Here is a 21387-nt window from a genome sequence, read left to right as displayed (position 1 = left end):
GGATATTGTATCAGTCAGGATGGGTGAGGTTGTGTCCCAGTGCTAAATCACTGTAAAAATCTCAGTGTCTGCCACGATAAAGTTTTGCTTATGTACACCAGGGTGTCATGGGCTGGTTGTGGCTTTGTTGTCTTCACTCTGGGATCGAACTTTCTGGAACATCGTGGCAGAAGAGAAAACCATGTTCTGGCTCTTAAAGAATCTCTGTTCTTTGGTCCAGCAAGTTCCATGGCTAAGCCTGAGTACAACAGGGTGAGGAAGCATACTCCTGCCTCAGAGTAGCATAGTGACAATGTCTGAGCAGTAACACAAAATCTTTTTTTAATATTTATCTATTTATTTATTTTGCTTGTGTCGGGTCTTAGCTGCGGCACGCGGGATCTTCGTCGCGGCATGCAGACTTCTTAGTTGTGGCATGCATGTGGGATCTAGTTCCCTGACCAGGGATCGAACCCGGGACCCCTGCTTTGGGAGCGTGGAGTCTTACCCACTGGACCACCAGGGAAGTCCTAGTAACACAGAATCTTACCACAGAATCTACTGAACCATTGGTAGTGATTACTGCTGAGGTCAAGGGCCAGGGGTTAAGGAGATTTTATCTTTCACTTTCTACACTCCTGTATTATTTTAATGTTTTTCAAAAAGCATGCACTATTTTTGTAATTAAAACCACGTTTTAATCTTACTTATTTTTAAGTTTTCATTATGGAAAATTCCAACATAAGCAAAAGAGAGAAGAGTTTGAGGACACCCCCGACCATGACCTGTCACCCAGCTTCCAAAAGTTAACACATAGACAGTCTTGTTTCAACAGTAATGCTACTCACTCCTCCCAGATTATTTTGAATGACTCCCAACATCATATTATTTCGTTTTGAATATATCAGCATGTATCTCTAGATAGGGATTCTTTAAAAAAAAAAACAAAAAACCACAATATCATTATCACAACAAAAAATTAACAATAATTCCTTAATATTACCAAACATCTAATGAGTATTCAAATCCCCCAATTGTTCTACCTGTATATAATTTTTTAAACAGTTTGTTTGAATCAAATTCCAAATCAGGTCCATATATTGTTTGCTGATATATGTTTTGTCTCTTGATCTTGATCCACAGTTCTCTCGTCTACTCTCTTTCTCCCTTGTTTTTAATTTCTTTGCAATTTACTGTTGAAGAAATCAAGTTGTTTGTCCTTTAAAATTTCCTGCAATCTGAATTTTTCAGATTGCTTTCCTATGGCTATGTTTAACATGTTTCTCTGTCCTCTGTATTTCTGATAAATTAGTAGTGAGATCTAGAGGCTCAGTCAGATTTAGGTTTGATTTCTTTTTTTTGTTTGTTTTTGGACAACTCAGAGGTTGCATTCTGTACTTCCACCAGGAGAACCATGTCAGGTTGGTTTTCTTTTTATGATGTTAGTATCCACTGACGATTATTGTCTAGATCTAATATTTGCAGGGGGTTGTAAAGCAACGACATTCCAATTCTACCATTCCTTTGTCATTTATTAAGGGAAAAAACTTTTCCCTCATCAATTCTTTGGCTCTCCTGCAGTTACAGTTTATATAGGAAAGGCAAGATAAATGCTTGTTTTTTTTTGAACATCTATTTACTTGTTTTCTAAGTCATGAGATTGTTCCCTTGCCCTCTTCAAAGGTAGCCCATGAATTTGCTTTTTTGTTTTAATCATTGTGAACTCATGTATTTAAACATATTTAACATGTTTCAATTCATTGCCATTGTTACCATTATGATACTCAAGCTGTGGCTCCCGTATTTGGCCAGAGGGAGCCTCTTCAAATTAGCTCCTACGTCCTTTTGTCGTAATTTGTAGTTTTTGATATTTTGTTTCCTTGCTTTCTGTTATGATAAGATATTCCAAGCTCATCTTGTATATTTCCTGTCTCAGACCTGTACTCAGCCATTTCCCTGAGGAGCCTAGTTTTGATAGCATTTGTAGACCACACTATAGAGCCACCAGGGGTGTTCATTGCTCTAGGGGTGCCCACTGTTTCTAGGCTTCTTCCATGGGCAGAGCTAGGAAATACTCTTTTTAATGACAGAATATTTTTTATCAATTCTTGCTTAAATTCCGGTTCAAATGCAGTGCTGCAAAGTGTTTACTTAACCTCATCTATCTTACCTCCTTTCTCCTATACTGAAACGCCTGGTTCCTGACAATAGAACAGAATTACTCATCAGGTTTAACCCACAGAGTACACGTAACAGTGTCAGAATAGCAATATCAACCCTATCACCAGCAATATGATTACTGAAGATGGTTCAAGATTTCTTCCCCGCCCCCCCCTTTGTTCCTTCCTTCCTTCCTTCTAACAGTTCTCTTTGTCCTTAGGATTATCCCACTAGGAATGTGCACGCAAGTTTCTGTGCTTTCAGGTCCCTTGGAATACTTTTTCTCTGTGTGGTTATGCCTCAAATTGGATAAAGAGTTGGGTTCATTTTTTTTTTTCCACTTACTTTAGATTTTCAGTGAAGACCCTTTTTTTAAAAAAAATTAGTTTGTTTGTTTGTTTTTTGGCTGCGTTGGGTCTTCGTTGCTGCACGGGCTTTCTCTAGTCGCGGTGAGCGGGGGCTACTCTTTGTTGCAGTGTGCGGGCTTCTCACTGCAGTGGCTTCTCTTGTTGTGGAGCACGGGCTCTAGGCACGCAGGCTTCAGTAGTTGTGGTACATGGGCTCAGTAGTTGTGGCGCACGGGCTTAGTTGCTCCGCAGCATGTGGGATCTTCCTGGACCAGGGCTCGAACCCGTGTCCCTTGCATTGGCAGGCAGATTTTTTGTTTGTTTGTTTGGCTGTGTTGGGTCTTCGTTTCTGTGCAAGGGCTTTCTCTAGTTGCGGCAAGCGGGGGCCACTCTTCGTCGCGGTGCGCGGGCCTCTCACTGTTGCGGCCTCTCTTGTTGCGGAGCACAGGCTCCAGACGCGCAGGCTCAGTAGTTGTGGCTCACGGGCCTAGTTGCTCCGCGGCATGTGGGATCTTCCCAGACCAGGGCTCGAACCCGTGTCCCCTGCACTGGCAGGCAGATTCTCAACCACTGCGCCACCAGGGAAGCCCCCAAGACCCTTTTTTTAAACTTTAATTTTGTGTTAGTAAAAATTAAAATAAAATATAAAATATTTACATGGTTCCAAAGTCATATCTACCAAACAAGGTATATTTAGAGAAGTCCAGCTTCTATCCTTGGGTCTCTATTTCCTTTCTCTCCCTATAGATACTTTAAAAAAAAAAAATAAAGTATGGCTTAACTTTTGTGATTAAAAAAAAAAAGATACATCCTTTCCTACATTCTGTACATACTTTTCTCCACCTTGCTCTTTTCATTGGAGATGACTCCAAAGCAGAACTTTCCTTAGAACTCAGTAAAAGGATTCCCACCCTGGGTCCCTGCTCCAGAATCCGTGCTTTAGGGGGCTCCACGTGTCACAAACACAAACAATACACTCGTTAAAGAGTGTACAAATGCAATAGACTCTTACATAATAAAACATGGTTCCCCGGTAATGCAGAGTGTACCTGTTTCTCCACCAACCTTGCCAAGAGTGTGTTGTAAAACTTTTGAGTTTGGGCCAATCTGATAGGTTGGAAATAATATCTGTGTAGTTTTCATTTATGTTGTTCTTATTATGAGTGAGTTTGGGCATTTTTTCATATGATTAAGGACTGTTTTCATTTCTCTCTTCTGTGAATTATCTATTCATATCTCTAGCTCATTTTTCTGTGGTGTTACTGGTTATTTTCTTCTCCATTTTTAGAAGCTCCTAATATACTAGGGATGTGAATCTTTTGTCTGTGAACAACTACAGTCTTTCTCTGTAGTAGACTCTGGATTAGATTTGGCGGGGGGGGGGGTTCAACAAAATATAAGGCGTCATCCATGCCCTCACAGGAGCTTACAAGATTAAATAACAACAAGGGATATAAGTAATTTCATGAAACAATAAGAAAAGAGAGATCTCAAAGGAAAAGGATGAGTGACAACCAATTGGCCACAGTCCTGGGCAGTGACTAAATGCCGTGAGGGTCAGAAGAGCCCAGTGCCTTGTGCTTTCCTAATCAAAGCCGTGAGCATCCCCTGCCTGGACCCACACTTTTCCCAGCAGGAGCTGGCGTTGGTCTGGCACACAGATTCCTTGGCTGTGTTTCTTTGACAATTATAACTGAGGAATTCAGCTTATTTTGGGTGAAATCCCTGGAAGTCCAAGTTCAGATCTCAGTCTGGGCAATGCAGCCACATTTTCCAATGAGTAACTCCTTCCAATATAACTCCTGGCAAACGACCCTATCAGTCGTGGAGAGAATGTGCCGTCATGTGCGGTAAATAGTAAGACCACTGTGTGGGGCTTGACTCATCTGTCAGAGAAGGGGTATTTTGAAACCTTGACCTCATTTGCAAACATGTGTTTGCACATACCTTTCGTCAGATGCAAATTTTCCATTCCCAGTTTAGCTCTTCCAGATTTTCCCCGAAATGAAAGATGTGGCCATGAAGAGAGAGAAACTTTTAATAGGTCTCGACTCCAGGTATGTTCCGGGGAGCTCATTTGTCTCTAGGCCAACTTCCTGTTGACTCAGCAGCCAGGACGAGGGAGACAGAGGAGCAAAGTACCAGAATAGCAGCTGCCATTTACTAAGCGGTTACCTGTGTGCCAGGCACCGTGCTTATCACTTTATGTATAGCAGCTCCTGAACTCATGCCGTGACCCTGACAAGTAGGAAGGACTTGACTTCGTCCAAGGTCAAGTCACTACCGAGCTGGGATTTGAACTCAGGCTGTGTCTCCAAAACATCTCTGTTTAATCATTACGCTGGGTGTTATCTAGATATTACCTGCTTGGCCTTGAGCCAAGAGCCTCTGGCCCGTCAGTTGGGGACCTGGAAAAAGTATTAGGCATTTTCACAGGCTGTCAGGCATTGCACGAAAGAGAAGGTAACTGGATGTCTCCATGATTTGTGAATAGATGCTTTGGGGGAAGATTGGGCATCCCTTTACTTAAATCTCCCTCAGGCTTCTAGACCTATCTCCCCATTATCTTGATACCCTGTGCCATCCTCTCCCCTCTTCTGTCCAAGCTGAGAACCAGCCCTATTTCCATGAGTTCTTCCCGACTCCTCCCCCACTCCCTGCCTAAACACACGAGCATCTTCTGAATTCTACAACCCTTTCTGAGATGCTCTGTATTATTTTTCTCTGCACACAGTAGGAGTGCTGCACACAGTAGGTGCACCACAAAATTGCCACGGCTGAAAATGATGACACACAGAAAATCCTGTATGGAGAGTGGGCAGGTGACTTAGGGCTGAGTCCTAGCTCTGCACTGATTTGCTCTGTGCTATTGGGCAAGTCCCTGACTCGGTATCTCATCTGTGAAATGATGACTAGTCAGCTTCTACAGGCTCTTCCATCCATAAAGGTCTAGATTCTGTGATTCCCACATGTCTATCTGAAGGGCAGATGCAGGTCTGGAGCTCCTTTGAGAAAGCTGGGTTCCTGGGCAGCTCCTCTGCTTCCCGCCAGCCAACTCTCAAATACCTGGTATGGAAAATAGTGTTATTACCAGTGGGCTCACACCCATCAGTGTTTTCAATAGAAGGAAATTGGGAAATCTCCTTTCATGAGAACATTCACGGGCAGAGCAGGAACCACCCTTTCCGAATATGCCAAAAACGCTGCACAACTATGAAACTTGAGTCTAAAATTGAGGAGAACAGGGGCCTTTGCTTGAGCTCCCCAGTGGTGTTTCTCACACTGAAGAGCTTCAACAAGGCTCCCTGACACGAGTCCTCCTGGGAGGACTTTCCAGGTGGATTTGTGGAGAAAGGGCCCTCCAATGGAACATATAATAGCATAAGCAAAGGGGAGAAGATGGCCAGAAAAAAAAAGCAAGACAGATGGAGAAGGCCAAGGAGAGGTGATTATTAGGAGAAACAGCTGTAATGAAGGAGCAGGAGACAGGAATTTGAGAAGGTAGGTTGAGATCATAATATACAAGATTGTGAAAATCAAGCTGAGGAATTATTTTTTTTCTTTTTTGGCTGTGCTGCGCAGCTTGTGGGATCTTAGTTCCCCAACCAGTGATTGAACCCTGGCCCTCGGCAGTGAAAGCACAGAGTCATAACCACTGGACAGCCAGGGAGTTCCCTGAGGAATTTCTTATTTTTTCTAGGATTTCATTTCCTTTCCCTTAGAATCTAGCCCTTCCAGTAGAAATCATATCAACAAAAATAATTTTTGAATTTTATGTTATTGGAGAATTTCAAAGATATGCAAAAGTAGAGAGACCAGTAATGCAATGGAATGAATGTTATTTTGGGGGGACCAAAATCCATATGTTGAAATCCTAACCCCTAATGTGATGGTGTTAGGAGGTGGGGCCTTTGGGAGATGAGTAGGTCATGAGGGTGGAGTCCTCATGAATGGGATTAGTGCCCTTGTAAAAGAGACCCTGGAGAGCTCCTTCCCTCTTCTGCCACATAAGGACACAGTCAGAAGACAGCCATCTATAAACCAGGAATCGGGCCCTCACCAGACACTGAATGTGCCAGCACCTTGATCTTGGACTTCCCAGCCTCCAGAACTGTGGGAAATGAATTTCTGTTGTTTATAAGCTATCGATTATATGGACTTCTTTTATAGCAGCCTGACTGACTAAGACAAGTGATAATAAACTCCCCTATACCCATCACCCAACTTCAACAATTCATGGCCAAACTTCTTTCATCTGTACCGTCTCCACTTCCTCTCTTTTATGCCATTTTAAAATAAATCCCATGGACTTCCCTGGAGGTCCAGTGGTTAAGACTCCATGCTTCCACTACAGGGGGCATGGGTTCGATCCATGGTCTGGGAACTAAGATCCCGTATGCCCTGCGGTGTGGGGCGGGGTGGGGGACATATATATATATATATGTATATTAAATCCCAGACACTGTATTCTTTCATCTGTAAATATTTCAGTGTAAATTTCAAAAATAAAAAATAAAAAATAAAAGGACTCTTTAGTGTCACATAAGCACAATACCATAACCACACATAAAAAAATTAGCAATAATTCATAATTATCCAATATTCAGTCAACATTCAAATTTCTATTTGTTTCATAAATTTTATTTTATATACACACACACACATTATTATAATTTGTTTTATTGCTTGAATGAGGATCCAAAAAAGGTTTCATTGCATTAGGATCCAAAAAAGGTTTCATTGCAATTGGTTGATGTGTTTTTTAAATCTCTTTTAACCTACAGCAGAGCCTCATCTTTTTGTTGTTGTTTATTTTTTCCTTGCAATTTATTTGTTGAAGAAACCAGGTTGTTTGTCCTGTGGTGTTTCCCACAGTCTGGATTTTGCTGATTGCATTCCTCTGGTGTGGTTTAACATGTTCCTCTGTCCTCTATAGTTTCTGTAAATTGGTAGTTGGGTCCAGAGACTTGATCTGATCCCAGTTTGAGCACTTAAGGATAGCTAGATTCTATCGACAAGACTTTCTAGGATTCAAATGCTGGGCCAAGCCTTTGCAAATATTATCTTATTTAATCCTTAAAATAATCCCGTGGGGGCTTCCCTGGTGGCGCAGTGGCTGAGAATCTGCCTGCCAATGCAGGGGACATGGGTTCGAGCCCTGGTCTGGGAAGATCCCACATGCCGCGGAGCAACTGGGCCCGTGAGCCACAATTACTGAGCCTGCGCATCTGGAGCCTGTGCTCCGCAACAAGAGAGGCCACCACGATGGTGAGAGGCCCGGGCACCGCGATGAAGGGTGGCCCCCACTTGCCACAGTTAGAGAAAGCCCTCGCACAGAAACGAAGACCCAACACAGCCATAAATAAATAAATTAATTAATTAAAAAAAAAAGTTAGAAAAAATTCTATAAAAAAAAATAATAATCCCATGGAATCTGTGCTATCATCATCATCATCACCATTATACAGATGAAAACACTGAGGCTTTGAGAGATTGTATCACTTGGCCAAGGTCACATAGTTGTAAGTGGTAGAGCCAATTTAATTGATTGCTGAGTCCAGACGTTTATCTGCGGTACCATACTACCTACTGTGAGAGGCCCTGTGTGACACTGAGATGCACTTCGAATACTGAGATTATCCCTTCACATTTCTCTTGCTTAGATGTACAGAGCAAATGCTCCTAAGTGTAGAGGTACCTGTATGTCTATCAGAGAGGACCTTTATAGGTAAGCTATTTGTGAGGTCTATGTGTGTATATATAACTTCCAGTTAGCATTGTTTGTCTACCTTTTTCCTTTCTTTAATCTTTCAGCCGCACTGCATGGCATGTGGGATCTTAGTTTCCTGACCACACCCCCTGCATTGACAGCGCAGAGTCTTAATCACTGGACCGCTGGGGAAGTCCCCACCTCATTTTTTTTTTTTTTTTTGACATTTTTGGGAGGGATTTATTTATTTATTTATTTAGAAATTTATTTATTTTTATTTTTGGCTGCATTGGGTCTTCATTGCTGTGCGCCAGCTTCCTCCAGTTGCCACGAGCGGGGACCACTCTTCCTTGCGGTGCACAGGCTTCTCATTGCGGTGGCTTCCCTTGTTGCGGAGCACGGGCTCTAGGCGCGTGGGCCTCAGTAGCTGCGGCATGCAGGCCCAGCAGTTGTGGCTCGCAGGCTCCAGAGCGCAGGCTCAGTAGTTGTGGCACACTGGGCCTAGTCGCTCCACAGCATGTGGGATCTTCCCGGGCTCGAACCCGTGTCCCCTGCATTGGCAGGCGGACTCTCAACCACTGTGCCACCAGGGAAGCCCCTCACCTCATATTTTCAATTTAGTTTTTATAAGAACTTTGATAGCCGTAAATGATTTTTTTCTACAGGTTATGCATTCTTCATTTAAACCTCTAAGCCAGGGACAATACTCTTAATATACATCTAGAGAAAATAATGGAAGAACACTATACGCTTCCTCTGAAAGGCTGTGTATAAGTCCTTTCAAAAGGGTAATGATACTGCTGATGAATAGCATAGTAATGATAAAGAGGAACGCTACTGACTGCTAATTTGTGCCAAGACCTTTACAAGTGTTAACCTCACTGTATCTAAGCCTGGTAGCCACCCTACTAAGTAGGTATTGTTATCCCTGTTTTGCACAAGAGTAAATCAAGGCACAGAGAGGTTAAGGACATACCCACTATCAGGCAGGATTTTTTTTTTGGCTGCACCATGAGACTTGTGGGATGTTAGTTCCCTGACCGGGCATCGAACCCAGGCCCTCGGCAGTGAAAGTGTGGAGTCCTAACCACTGGACCGCCAGGGAATTCCCAGGCAGGATGTTTTACTTTTTTTTTTTTTAATTAATTAATTAATTAATTAATTATTTGGTTGCACCGGGTCTTAGTTGTGGCATGCGAACTCTTAGTTGCGACATACATGTGGGATCTAGTTCCCTGGCCAGGGATCGAACCTGGGGCCCCTGCAGTGGGAGCACGGAGTCTTAACCACTGTGCCAACAGGGAAGTCCCCCAGGCAGGATGTTTTAAACCAGGGGTCCCCAACCCCCAGGCCGCGGACCGGTACCAGTCCTGTTAGGAACCTGTTAGGAACCCAGCCGCACAGCAGGAGGCGAGCAAAGCTTCATCTGTCGCTCCCCATCGCTTGCATTACCACCTGAACTATCCCCCACCCCGCTCCCCCATGGAAAAATTGTTTTCCATGAAACCGGTCCCTGGTGTCGAAAAGGTTGGGGACCACTATTTTAAACAACAACAAAAAAAGCCTTTGATAAAATATATCTTTCAAGAATAGACTGATTTGGATTTTTAAAACAACCTCCAATGAGATGCCCGCACACTATTTTTTTTTTTTTTCCTGAAGAGTCATATCCGTTTTTAGCAAATCCAGGGCAATTTCTTGATTTTCTCTTCACCTAGTGAGTAGGACCAATGCAAACCAGGCCTGGCTCCTTAAGGCCGAGGTGGCAATAATGCTGCGTCATATAATAGCAATCAGGCTTGATTTCAAACTGGGGTTTTCTGCACCAAAATGGGACTCCCCCCTCTTCCCACCAGGTCTGATCCACCAGGGACCACAGATACTCTTGAGACCAATGACCCTGTTTTCATCTCTAACCATTGACCAGACTTCAGACTTCTCCAGTGACCTGTTCCTCTTTCCATCAAGACAACCTGGACCCTCTAAGAAATTTGCTTATTGTTTGTTATTTGCCAACATTCACACCAGCAGTTGTTATCACTTTGCTAACATTTCCCTTTCTTTTTGCTTCCTTGTCTCTTTCCTGCTGCCTCGTCCTCTCACCTCTCTTTTCATTTGTTCCTTAAATATTTACTGATGGAAATTACACTGGAAGCTTGGGAATCCCCAGGTGTGTATAGGGTTCAGTGTCAGCTTCCAGGAACCTCCAGTATTACTTCTCACCTTCTTTTCTGCAGCAAGTATTCCGTTCTTTAGTCAAATGCTGTTACTTCCCACCGTTTCCTGGTATCACTTTTCACTGCTCCTGCTTCGGTTCCTTGCATCCTTGCCCTTGCAGCGTATTATCATCCACCATTGCAGTCCTGATGGGGATTCAGGCTCAGCTGAAATGACACCTGGAAAGCGGGAAGGGATCTCCTCACGCATCCATCCACCCATCCATCCATCCTTCCATCTTTCCATCTTTCTATTCAACAAGCATTTATTAAGCATCTGTTCTGTATCAAGCACTGAGCTAGTTCCTGGGGATACAGCTGAAAACATTGACTTTGCCTGCAAGGAGTTTACAGTCTGGCACTGTGGGGTCCACTGCGGTAGCCACCAGCCACATGTAGCTCTTGAGCACTTAAAATGTGGCCAGTCTGAAATGAGATGTGCTGTAGGTCCAAAACACACATCAGATTTTGAACACTTAGCACAAGAAAAAGAATGCGAAATAGCCTATTAGTGATTTTTTTTACATGTTGAAATGTAATATTCTTTTTATATTGGGTTAATATGTTATTAAAATTAATTTCAGTTATTTTGCTTTACTTTTAAAATGTAGCCCCTAGAAAGTTTAAACTTAGATATGTGGCTTGCATTGGTGGCTCCCATTCTGTTTCTCTTGGACAGCACTCGGTTCGAAGGAGGATACAGGGATGGAGATAAAAAAACATACAAGGAGTTTTTATAGGTGCTTTGATAAATGTGTGTACAGGGTACAGTGAGGGATTATATTTATTCAAGAGGCCATGAGAAAGTGGAGGAAGGGAATCAGCTTATACTCTGCTAGGCACTTGCAGATATCCTCATGCACGTTCGAGGCACTTTAACATCTTCATACGTTGGCTTGGCACTTTAAATATCTCAGTTAATCTTTGCAATTGCCATCACCACAACCTGACCACATCTTTTCCAGGCTGCTTAGACCAAGTCACCATCATCTCTCAGTTGGACTGTTTGTGGCAGCAGCCTCTTAACTGGCCTACCCTGACCCCCACTTTCATCCATTCTCTATATTATGACCAGAGGGATGCTTCCAAAACACAAACCTGGTCATTTTACTCTTCAGTTGAAAACTCTCCCATAGTTCCCCCGCTGTCCTCCAGATAAAATCTAAATTCCGCCTCATGGTTTACACGTACGATCCAGCCCCTGCCTACCTCCTCAGTCCCTTATTTCACACTCCTCCACGTTTGTTCACTTTGCGGTAGCTTTGCTCTGAACTTCTTTCTGAGCTTGGAAAGCCCTGTACTCTCTCTTCTATGTATTATTTTTCTCTGAAAGTATTTTCTTCCTCGGTTTGTCTGGTTAATGCCTTATTTTTCAGATTATATTTTCAAAATGACTTTCTCTAAGAAGACTTTCTGGAACTTCCCCCACCCCCACTCCTGCCACCATTCTGGGTTAGGTGTCCCTTATGTGTCCCTGGATCTTGCTGTACTTCCCATAATGTGGTACTTATCATGCCATATTGCATTCTTTTTTTTTTTTTTTTGGCTGCATTGGGTCTTTGTTGCCGCGCGCGGGCTTTCTCTAGTTGCGGCGAGTGAGGGCTACTCTTCGTTACGGTGCACGGGCTTCTCATTGTGGTGGCTCCTCTTGTTGCAGAGCATGGGCTGTAGGCACGTGGGCTTCAGTAGTTGTGGCACACGGGCTCAGTAGTTGTGGCACACGGGCTTAGTTGCTCCGCAGCATGTGGGATCTTCCCAGACTAGGGCTCGAACCCGTGTCCCCTGCACTGGCAGGTGGATTCTTAACCACTGCGCCACCAGGGAAGCCCCATATCGCATTCTTGCAATCTTTTTGGATCAGAGTCCTCTATGAGAATCTACTAAAAACTGTACAGCTTCTCCCCAGAGGGGGAAGAAAAAAGAACAATACATTTTGCATACAATTTCAGAGGTTTTATAAAACCCCTAAAACTCTTTAGGTTTCCACAGACTCCAGATTAAAAACCCCTGCTCTCTTCCTAGACGCAGAAGACAGTAAGCATTTTTCACAGGTACAAGTTGCTCTAAGACATTAGGATGCAAGGACTATCATGCTTTTGTTTTTCTAAATCAAATTAAATCTGAGTTAGCCTCATCCTGCGTGGCTGGTGAGAAGTCTTAAATTAGTCATTTTCAGGAAACTCTTGTGTTTTTTTCTTTTCCCCCCAAAACTCCAGAGCTTAAGGGGCCCAAGAAAATTCTGGAAGGTTCCTTCTTTCTCAGCTCATTAGAAGTTTTCTGTTTGTTTTTAACTGTTCTTCCTTCTGTTTCAAAATGCCACAGTTGAGCTGTGGAAAGTGGGAAGGGATCTCCTCATGCATCCATCCACCCATCCATCCATCCTTCCATCTTTCCATCTTTCTATTCAACAAGCATTTATTAAGCATCTGTCAGGAATTATTTCCCCGGGGTGGGCTGTGAGGTGGTCAGTACAGTAGCCTCTGCCCCAAAGTCCTGCCACTTCCAGGAATCTTGTTGAAAGGGGGCCCCTTCTCAGGGACACCCCAAATCTCCTACTCCTTCACCACTGTCAGGGAAATAGCTCTTTAACTCAAAAATACCACCCTTTCTCTTATCTCTCTGGAATGATCTGACATGAAATCCCTTGACAGGCATGACAGAGACTGAAAACGCAAATAGATGCCTAAAAAGACCAGAAAAAGAATGTCAATGAATAAAGCAGGCTGGCTTCAAGAGACAACAGGGAGTAGTGGTGACTGAGGCACGCTCTAGAACACAAGCTTTGTCTAAAAATGAGCAGCAGCTAAGGCATCAGCAAATTGGCGCTGAATTTCCAGATCTTCTGTGTTTTCAAGGGAAGCCAGAAATCTGGATTTTCATGAGAGAACTCTTTTTTCTATATTTTTAAAACATTACTTATTAAAGTATATTTTTAAAATCATGTAATTCACGGTATAATATTCAGTGACTTTTTAGTAACTTTATCCAGTTGTGTAACCATCACCATAAATCAATTTTAGAACATTTTCATCATCACAATAAGATCCCACATGTATATTTACTGTTAATCCCTGTGCTGTCCTCCTCCTCCTCACCGCAGCCCTTACCTCAGGCAACTACTATTGTACTTTCTGTCTCTGTAGCTTTGCCTTTTGGGGATATTTCATGTAAATGGAATCATACAATATGTGGTCTCTCTGTCTGACTTCTTTCACTGAACATAATGTTTTCAAGGTTCATCTGTGTTGCTGCATGAATCTGTAGTTTGTTCCTTTTTATCGCTGAATAGTATTCCATTGTACGGATATACCACATTTTGTCTACCCATTCACCAGTTGATGGACATTTCTTTTTTTTTCTGCTACTATGAATAATGCTGCTATGAACATTTGTGTGCAAGTTTTTGTATCCATATATATCTTACTATTTTTGTTGTTTTTTGGTAGATACTGAAGGATAGAATTGTGAGTTACATGGTACATTCATGTTTAACTTTTAAGAAACTGGCAAACTATTTTCCAGAGTGACTACACCATTTTCCTGCCAGAAATGACTGAGGGTTCCTGTTTCTCTACATCCTCGCCAACATTTGTTATTGTCTGCCTTTTTGATTATAGTCATCTTAGTGGGTGTGAAGTGGTATCTCATTATGGTTTCGATTTGCATTTCCCTAATGGCTAATGATGTTGGATAGCTCTTGACTTTTAAATGTTGGAATTCACTCAAATTTATTAAAAAAAAATGCTTCATATCAGCTCTGTACAGACGGAACAAAACAGCTTAGAACAAAACAGGTTCATGGGCTGGAACTGCCCTGAGGGAATGAGTTTGGACTTGTGAACTAGACTCTGCAAAACAGTGGTCTGTGACCTTTTTCTTCTGGGGGTAAAAGCAGCCTAGACTGCCAGCAAAAATTACTATGGAGAGAGGACAAAGATTTCTCACTCTTTTGTAATGAAATTGTAGATTAGGAAAAAAAGGACAATTTTCAATCTGTATATTCATAATGCCATTTTTTCCCCCAGTAAATCATCCTGTTACATATTTGTTGAATGAGTCCTTCAGGTGTATATTTGTATCCTCTTTTTTTTTTTTAATTTATTTAATTTTGGCTGCCTTTGGTCTTCCTTGCTGTGGGCGGGCTTGCTCTAGTTGCGGCGAGGGGGGCTGCTCTTTGTTGCGGTGCGCAGGCTTCTCACTGCAGTGGCTTCTCTTGTTGCGGAGCATGGACTCTAGGTGCGCGGGTTTCAGTAGTTGTGGCATGCGGGCTCAGTAGTTGTGGCACACGGGCTTAGTTGCTCTGCGGCACGTGGGATCTTCCTGGAGCAGGGATTGAACCTGTGTCCCCTGCATTGGCAGGTGGATTCTTAACCACTGAGCCACCAGGGAAGTCCTGTATCCTCTTTTTAGAGATGAGGTTAAGGAATCTGTCAAAGATTAAAGCTCTAGTAAGTGGCAGAGATGGATTCAAAGCCAGGTCTATGTGGTCCTAAATCCTGCGTTTTCCTGATCAAAATGGCAAGAGGTTCAGGGATGGAGCTACATGGGGTGAGACTGGAGTCAGAATTCTGAGCCTGGCTGGCTAGATGACTGAGGTGGAGGGGGACATGATGTGGGAGCAAGGGAGAGGAAGGAATCAAAGAGGTTTCAAGGCTGGTTTCATTAACAGACAAAGGGAAGTTGGGAAGGAAGAGTTTGGGTGGAGGGATTAAGTGGAAGTGGGAAGAAAATAGGTTTGGGACTTCCTGCCTTTGCAGTTGTCCTCCCATCCAGGTTGGAACCTCTAGCAGACAGTTGAAAATGTAGGGCCCAAGGGCTGCAGAGATGCCATGGCTAGAGATGCATTTGGGGACAGTTTCTCTATTTCTGGGGCCACGCCACACAGCTTGCGGGATCTAAGTTACCCGGACCAGGGATCGAACCTGGGCCTCCGCAGTGAAAGCGCCAGAGTCCTAACCACTGGACTGCCAGGGAATTCCTGGGGACAGTCTCTTTATTATTGATTTCTCTTCAGGACTGACATCTTTGTGATGTGGAATTCTGGTGAGCTTCCTGCCCTCCTCTTCTGATGGTCCACTGAGTTTGTTTTAAAATTATGGGAAACCACAGACTTGGTGGCTGATGGGGCTGTTAGTGCGTGAATGCGCTAAGCATTCAGAAATGACTTCAGTGGCTGGCAAAGCTGAGACTCAGGCGTTAGAGATGGAGTGTTTGGTGTTCTCTAAGAAGTTTTGTTTTTGTTTTTGTTTTTTTTTAATTCAGAAGAGGAATACTGTTCACATGCTATGTACAGTTTAACTTGTACTCCATGTGCAGGCTGCATTAAGAAGGACAGACTTCATGGAGCCAAGTCACGAGACACCTGGACAAGGGGCAGCTTACTCCAGGAGGCTGGTGGGGGTGGGGGGCAAGATGCACTAGGACAAAGGACAGTACAGGACCTGATTCGGACTTCCCCAGGAGGGACTCTGCACTCAGCTGCCTTGAAATCTTCTCTGAATTGCACCACCCCCTCCTTATCATTTCCTGCCTTGTTTTGTTTTCTGCTTTATTCACATTTTACCAGACCAGAAGTTTCCTAGGCCTAGCCACTTACATCATAAATAATAAAATGCACCCATATTCAACATGAAATAACTACATCTTGCTGTAAAATTTTTTTGAAAAGATTTGGATAAACTTCAGTTTTTGTAAGAATAAATCATTTTATTCTTGTGACTTAAACTTTATTATATTTATATATAATTAATTAGGGGTCATGTTGCAGTTGACTAGATATTGCAGACGTTTCATTAAATACTGATTAACTTTGATTTTTTGGTTCCCTTTCCTTACTTTGGAGCTTTTTTTTTCTTCTTCTTCTTCTTCAGGTCTCAAACGTTTTCTAAGGCCTTTGAAAAGTTCATAGGCCCTGGGGGATAAGACAGCTCTACAGGGCTTCCCTGGTGGTGCAGTGGATGAGAATCTGCCTGCCAATGCAAGGGACACGGGTTCGAGCCCTGGTCTGGGAAGATCCCACATGCCGCGGAGCAACTATGCCCGTGAGCCACAATTACTGAGCCTGCGCGTCTGGAGCCTGTGCTCCGCAACAAGAGAGGCCGCGATAGTGAGAGGCCCGCGCACCGCGATGAAGAGTGGCCCCCACTTGCCGCAACTAGAGAAAGCCCTCGCACAGAATCGAAGACCCAACACAGCCATAAATAAATAAATAAATAATAATAATAATAAAAAGATGTCCACTAAAAAAAAAAAAAAAAAAAGCTCTACAGAAACTCCTCAGAGCCCCTCTCAAGTAGGGAGCTCTATTGAATGAATTAATGAATGAACGAACGAATGAATGAGGTTAAGTCCTCTTCCCAAGTCTTCTCTCCAAGGGGGGTTCGCTTCTCAATCTTCTGGAATCTCAGCCCAGCCAGGAGTCTGGGTAGGGAGGCGTCTCCCCTTTCAAACATCAAAACCGCAGCAGCGGAGGAAGCTGTCCGGCGGCCGCCGGTCAGCGGGCCTGGGCAGGGTCAGCCCGGAGCCGGGAGTCGCGACAGTGGCGGGAGCGCGGACCGCCAACTGAAGCCGGGGCCCCAGCTGCAGGGCCGGAGCGCATGGGAAGAGCAGCAGCCCGAGACTTGCCTCCCCTCCCCCACTGCAGGTGAGCCGCCGAGCCGCGGCCCCCACCCCCACAGCTGCCCCGGGAGTGACGTAAGGCCTCTGGACCGCGCTCCGGCCCCGCCCCTGCAGGCAGCGCCCGCGGCCCGAGGCCCGCGACTCCGCGGTGGAAGCCGGTCCCGCTGCGGGACACGCCGGCTGCGACAGGCAGAGGAGGCGGCGAGGCACTTGACTGGGCTGACCCTGCAGCCCGACGCCAGGGCGAGGCGCGTCCAGGCGGAGCTCGGGGTTCCGGCCGTGGCACACCTGGCCCGCGGTCCGCACGGCCGAGGCCGCTGCGGGGTTCGCACCCTCTGCCCCGCGGAATCGCGGGTCGCCCAGCCAGCCGCAGCTGTCCATCTCCGCCCGAGCCAGCCAATCGCCCGCGACTGCCCCGGCCGCACCTCCCGGAATCTCTGACGGGCGTGCGGCTCAGCCTATGAGATGGGGGCCTCGGCGGCCTGGGCTGGGAGCGGGAGCCAATGAGCATCATTTCAGGTGGGTGGAGAGAGCGGACCTCGGGAAGGTAGCTTCTTTCGGGTTGCTAACGTTTTCCCTTGGAGATGGGCGCGCAAACGGACCAGTGGGTCTGGGGGCGGTGGTGACGGGCGTGGAGCTGGCCCAATGAGGGTGGGAGGGGGTGGGGCAGCCCGGAGTAGCAGTGCTAAAGGAGCCCGGCGGAGGCAGCGGTGGGTTTTGGACTGAGGCGCCGGATCTGTGGTCGGGGCTGGGGACGTGCGCCGGCGCCACCATCTTCGGCTGAAGGTGAGAGGTGCGGCTTCCCGGGTCCGAGTGCGGCGGCCGGGGACCGGGGGACGGTTTGTGGGGGAGGAGAGGATCCCCGGCTGGGGGCCCGGGCGGCTCTGTAGGGTAGGAACGGAGCCGAAGCGGGAGCTGGGGAAGACAGAAGGGGTTCCGGGCGGAGGGTTTGTGCTGCAGGGGCCGTAGATTCGTGCAAGGAAGGACCTTAGGGGTGGGTAACGGGACCCCGGTGGGTGGAGAGACCCCTGGAGGGGCGGGGAATGAGGTCCTTGAGAGTGAGACCCCTGCAGGGATTAGGGCCTGGGTGTGCGGGAGGACGACCCCTGGGGGGTTGGGGATGGAGATCTGCGGGTGGGCATGTGCTGACCTGGTACTAGGCGTGCGGGGTCTGTGGGGCGCGGGGTTGGGGGGGCCTCGTGCCCTGGTGGGTGTCCCCGGGGGTCCCGCGAGCCTGTGCTTGCCTCCCGGGAGGGGAGGGAGTCCTGGGGCGGGCTGGAAAGCGCCATCCGGGTTGGGGGTGGGGGAGCGCTGGACGGGAAGGGCCACTGGGTGGGTTAGGCCGGGTCCGGCATCCCGAGTGCGGTGAGGGGTTCGCCGAGGGCTCGGAAGGCGGGCGGCGCGCCGGGACCTGCGGGGTGAAGGGACCGGAGGGCAGGGCTGCGCACGGCCCGGGAGGCGCGCGGCGGCGGGTGAGGGTCTCTGCAGCCGGCCGCCGGCTTGGGGAGGGTCGGGCTCCGCTGGTCCCGGGGGAGCTGGGCGGGAGAGCGGGGGGGGGGGGCGTCTTCCCAGGCGCTCTGGGGACGGCGGGGGCCGGGGGTGGACGCCCGGCCAGGCCCGGGAGGTTTGGGGGGGCGAGGCGGGAAATGTGGCGGGGGCGCGCTGCAGCAGGGCGGTCGCGGGGGGGAGGGTCAGCCCTCGCCTCGGGATCCCTTTATTGTGTAAGTGATCTGGGCACGGCTCGGCGCGGAGTCTCTTCCTGGCCTTCTGCAGTGGGGGTCACACCCTGATCCCATAAAATCGGCCTGGAATGGGGTCGGAGGGAAGTTGAAGGCGCGGAGTCCCGTCGTCCGCGGGGGCTTTGTGGGCCTGCGGTGGGCGGATGCGGCCCGGGGACCGGTGAGGCCCCCAGCCTGGCCTGCCTGGGAACTAGGGCCTTGGGAAGGAGGTTGGCGACTCTGGTCTGAGCTCGGCTGGTGAGTTTTGGGTAACGTGGCCTCTGCCTATGACCGTTATCTCTGTTCCTTGGGGCCTCTGCAGTTCCCTTCGAGATCACTGCGGTGGATGGAAGGGGGTGGGGTGGGGTGGGGTAGGGGAAAGCAGGCAGGGTAGATCCCGACTGCAAATGAAACAAAGACTGCTGTTTTCGCTGAATAATATAATACCAAATATAATACTTCGGCTTTGCTGAGATTTTTGTTTTTTAACGTTGAAGCTGAGGATTCTTTGAGTCAGGTTTAATTATTCTTGATAGTATCTCACTCTGGAAAACTTTAATGTATTTATTGTTTCATTTCCTTCATCAATCCATCTTTAATTACTCTTTCAGTTCCATGCTTTTGATGTTTAAGTATGCCCTGTCTGTCACGGACTCTGGAAAAGTGGCCATTTTATGCAGCTCCTTACTTCTGCATCTTAAATTCAGTTCTTCCTCGTCCTTATCTGGAGAAAGCATATGGTGTAATTGTGTGATATAGCATTAGCTTTTGCTGCAAAGGGATGTGACCCGAGAGGTTGGCTTTTTATTTGGGCTGCTTAGGGTAATCATTTCAATGAAGACAGGCTGGATGGAAGGTGAGATGGAGAAAATTTTTAAGGGCACGTTGTATGGTGAAAGACTATAGGCTTCAGCGGATGATGTACTTACTTGTCATATAGGAAGAATAAAAATTCCTGGTGTCGTCTCCACGTTTCAGAAACATTTAACACGGTGTAAAGATATTCACAGAGGTGGCTTGGGCCATGAATAGCGATAGTGTCCTTTTGCACTTAGTTTGTATTTCTGCTCATTTGGTTAAACAGAATTCTGATAAATGAACAGACTTGCAGGGCTCTGTAATGTAAGTGACCTCTGTGGTAGCGTTACACAAATTGCGACAATTCTGTTTTAGCTTATCCGTCTTAGAGAGATGCGCTATCATATGGATCCCTTAGCCATCATTTTTGTTTGGCTTTTTATATGCAAGATATTCATAAAACTGTTTTCCTGTGCCTGTACCTATAGTAGGTGCTGGGAGGCAGTCGAGAAGTTTCCTGGGTGATATTTCATTGAGAGTCTAAAATGGTCTTGGAGATGGAGCGCAGGGGTGTGTGTGTCTAAAAGCAAATGAAGGGGATGGGGCTTTGACTCTGTAGGGAGCTAATTTGTGCACAGATAAATGATTCAGCTGTAATTAGGCAGTTATTTCGGTTGACACCAAGAACCTTCAGATTCTGTCTGTTGCAAAGATGTTCCTATTTATTCCTTTTTTTCCCCAATATAGGTATTTTTTTTATATAAAATACAAAGCCTTTGCTAGATTGTGCTAGTGCGTTCATTGGCTGAGCCTGTCTTCTTTTTTTTTTTTTTTCTGGCGGCTTGTGGGATCTTAGTTCCCAGACCAGGGATCGAACCCCGGCCCCCGGCAGTGGAAGCGCAGAGTCCTGACCACTGGACCGCCAGGGAATTCCCTGAGCCTGTACTCTTGAAGCCATGATTGATAATTGATCGAGAGGCAGCATGTAGTGTACTACATGCCCTTCAAAGTTTTCTCCTTCTCCCCTTCCATCCTTGTAGCATGTGCTCTGGAGCTGAACTGAGTTTACTCCCAGCTCTGCTCCTCGTTAGCTCTGTGACCTTCAGCCAGTTATTGGCTTTCTCTGAACCTTGGGTTCCTCATCTGTAAAATGGAGATATTAATAGTACCTACCACGTAGGGCTGTTGTGAGGATTAAGAGTTAATACATACATAAACTGCTTAGAATAGTGCCTGGCCGTGATTAGTGGTATATAACAACAGTATCTGCTGTTTTCCAAATTCTAGTATTATCCTTTCCGAAAGGCAAAGCATTTGGGAGAGGGTTCCCTATTAAATACCAGCATTATCAAGATTAGGTACCAAATGTACGATGGAATGAAAAAAATACAACATATTTGGCAACCACAAGTGAAGAGTTAAGATGAACAAAACATCTTCACTGGCCTCAGGGACTCTGTCAACTAAACAAGGATTTGAGCACCTACTACCTGAGTCCTCTGGTACAAAGGCAAGGGAGGGAAGAAGAATGCCAGGAGAGCGGTACAAAATGTTAGGAGAAGGAGAAGGATTAAATTGCCAGGTTGACCTGAAGAGAACTTCTGAAAGGGTGGCGTTGGGTTAGGATCTGAAGGAATGGTTAGCCTTTGGTGGTGGAGGAGAAGCTGAAACTTACAGTGAGGGTTGGGACCATTCATGTAGTATTGATCAATAGGTATACAGAGGCCCTCCCGTGGACCAGGGGGTAAGCTCACCGTACGGCAAAGACAGGAAACCATCCTCATAGTGTTTAGTTAGTTGTAGAAAACTCTGGAAAAGTACAAATTAAAAGTAGTTTGTGA

The 21387-nt window shown here is 46.1% G+C and overlaps 1 protein-coding gene across 2 annotated transcripts in view; it reads left to right on the top strand.

The window, feature by feature from the left end:
* The first annotated feature begins 17190 nt into the window (after positions 1 to 17190).
* The window catches only part of MYH10 (myosin heavy chain 10), a 137408-nt gene continuing 133211 nt past the window's right edge, over positions 17191 to 21387 (top strand). The window contains exon 1 of one of the 2 annotated variants that reach the window (XM_068531572.1): positions 17191 to 17549. In XM_068531572.1, coding sequence (XP_068387673.1) covers positions 17491 to 17549 — 59 coding nt within the window. In that variant the 5' untranslated portion in view covers positions 17191 to 17490. The remainder of the gene's footprint in view (positions 17550 to 21387) is intronic. The other variant, XM_068531573.1, reaches the window with a different exon arrangement.

This window comes from Eschrichtius robustus, chromosome 20 (genome assembly GCF_028021215.1).
Source record: "Eschrichtius robustus isolate mEscRob2 chromosome 20, mEscRob2.pri, whole genome shotgun sequence".
Classification (NCBI taxonomy): Eukaryota; Metazoa; Chordata; class Mammalia; order Artiodactyla; family Eschrichtiidae; genus Eschrichtius; species Eschrichtius robustus.
This window is presented reverse-complemented; position numbering and strand designations above follow the sequence as displayed.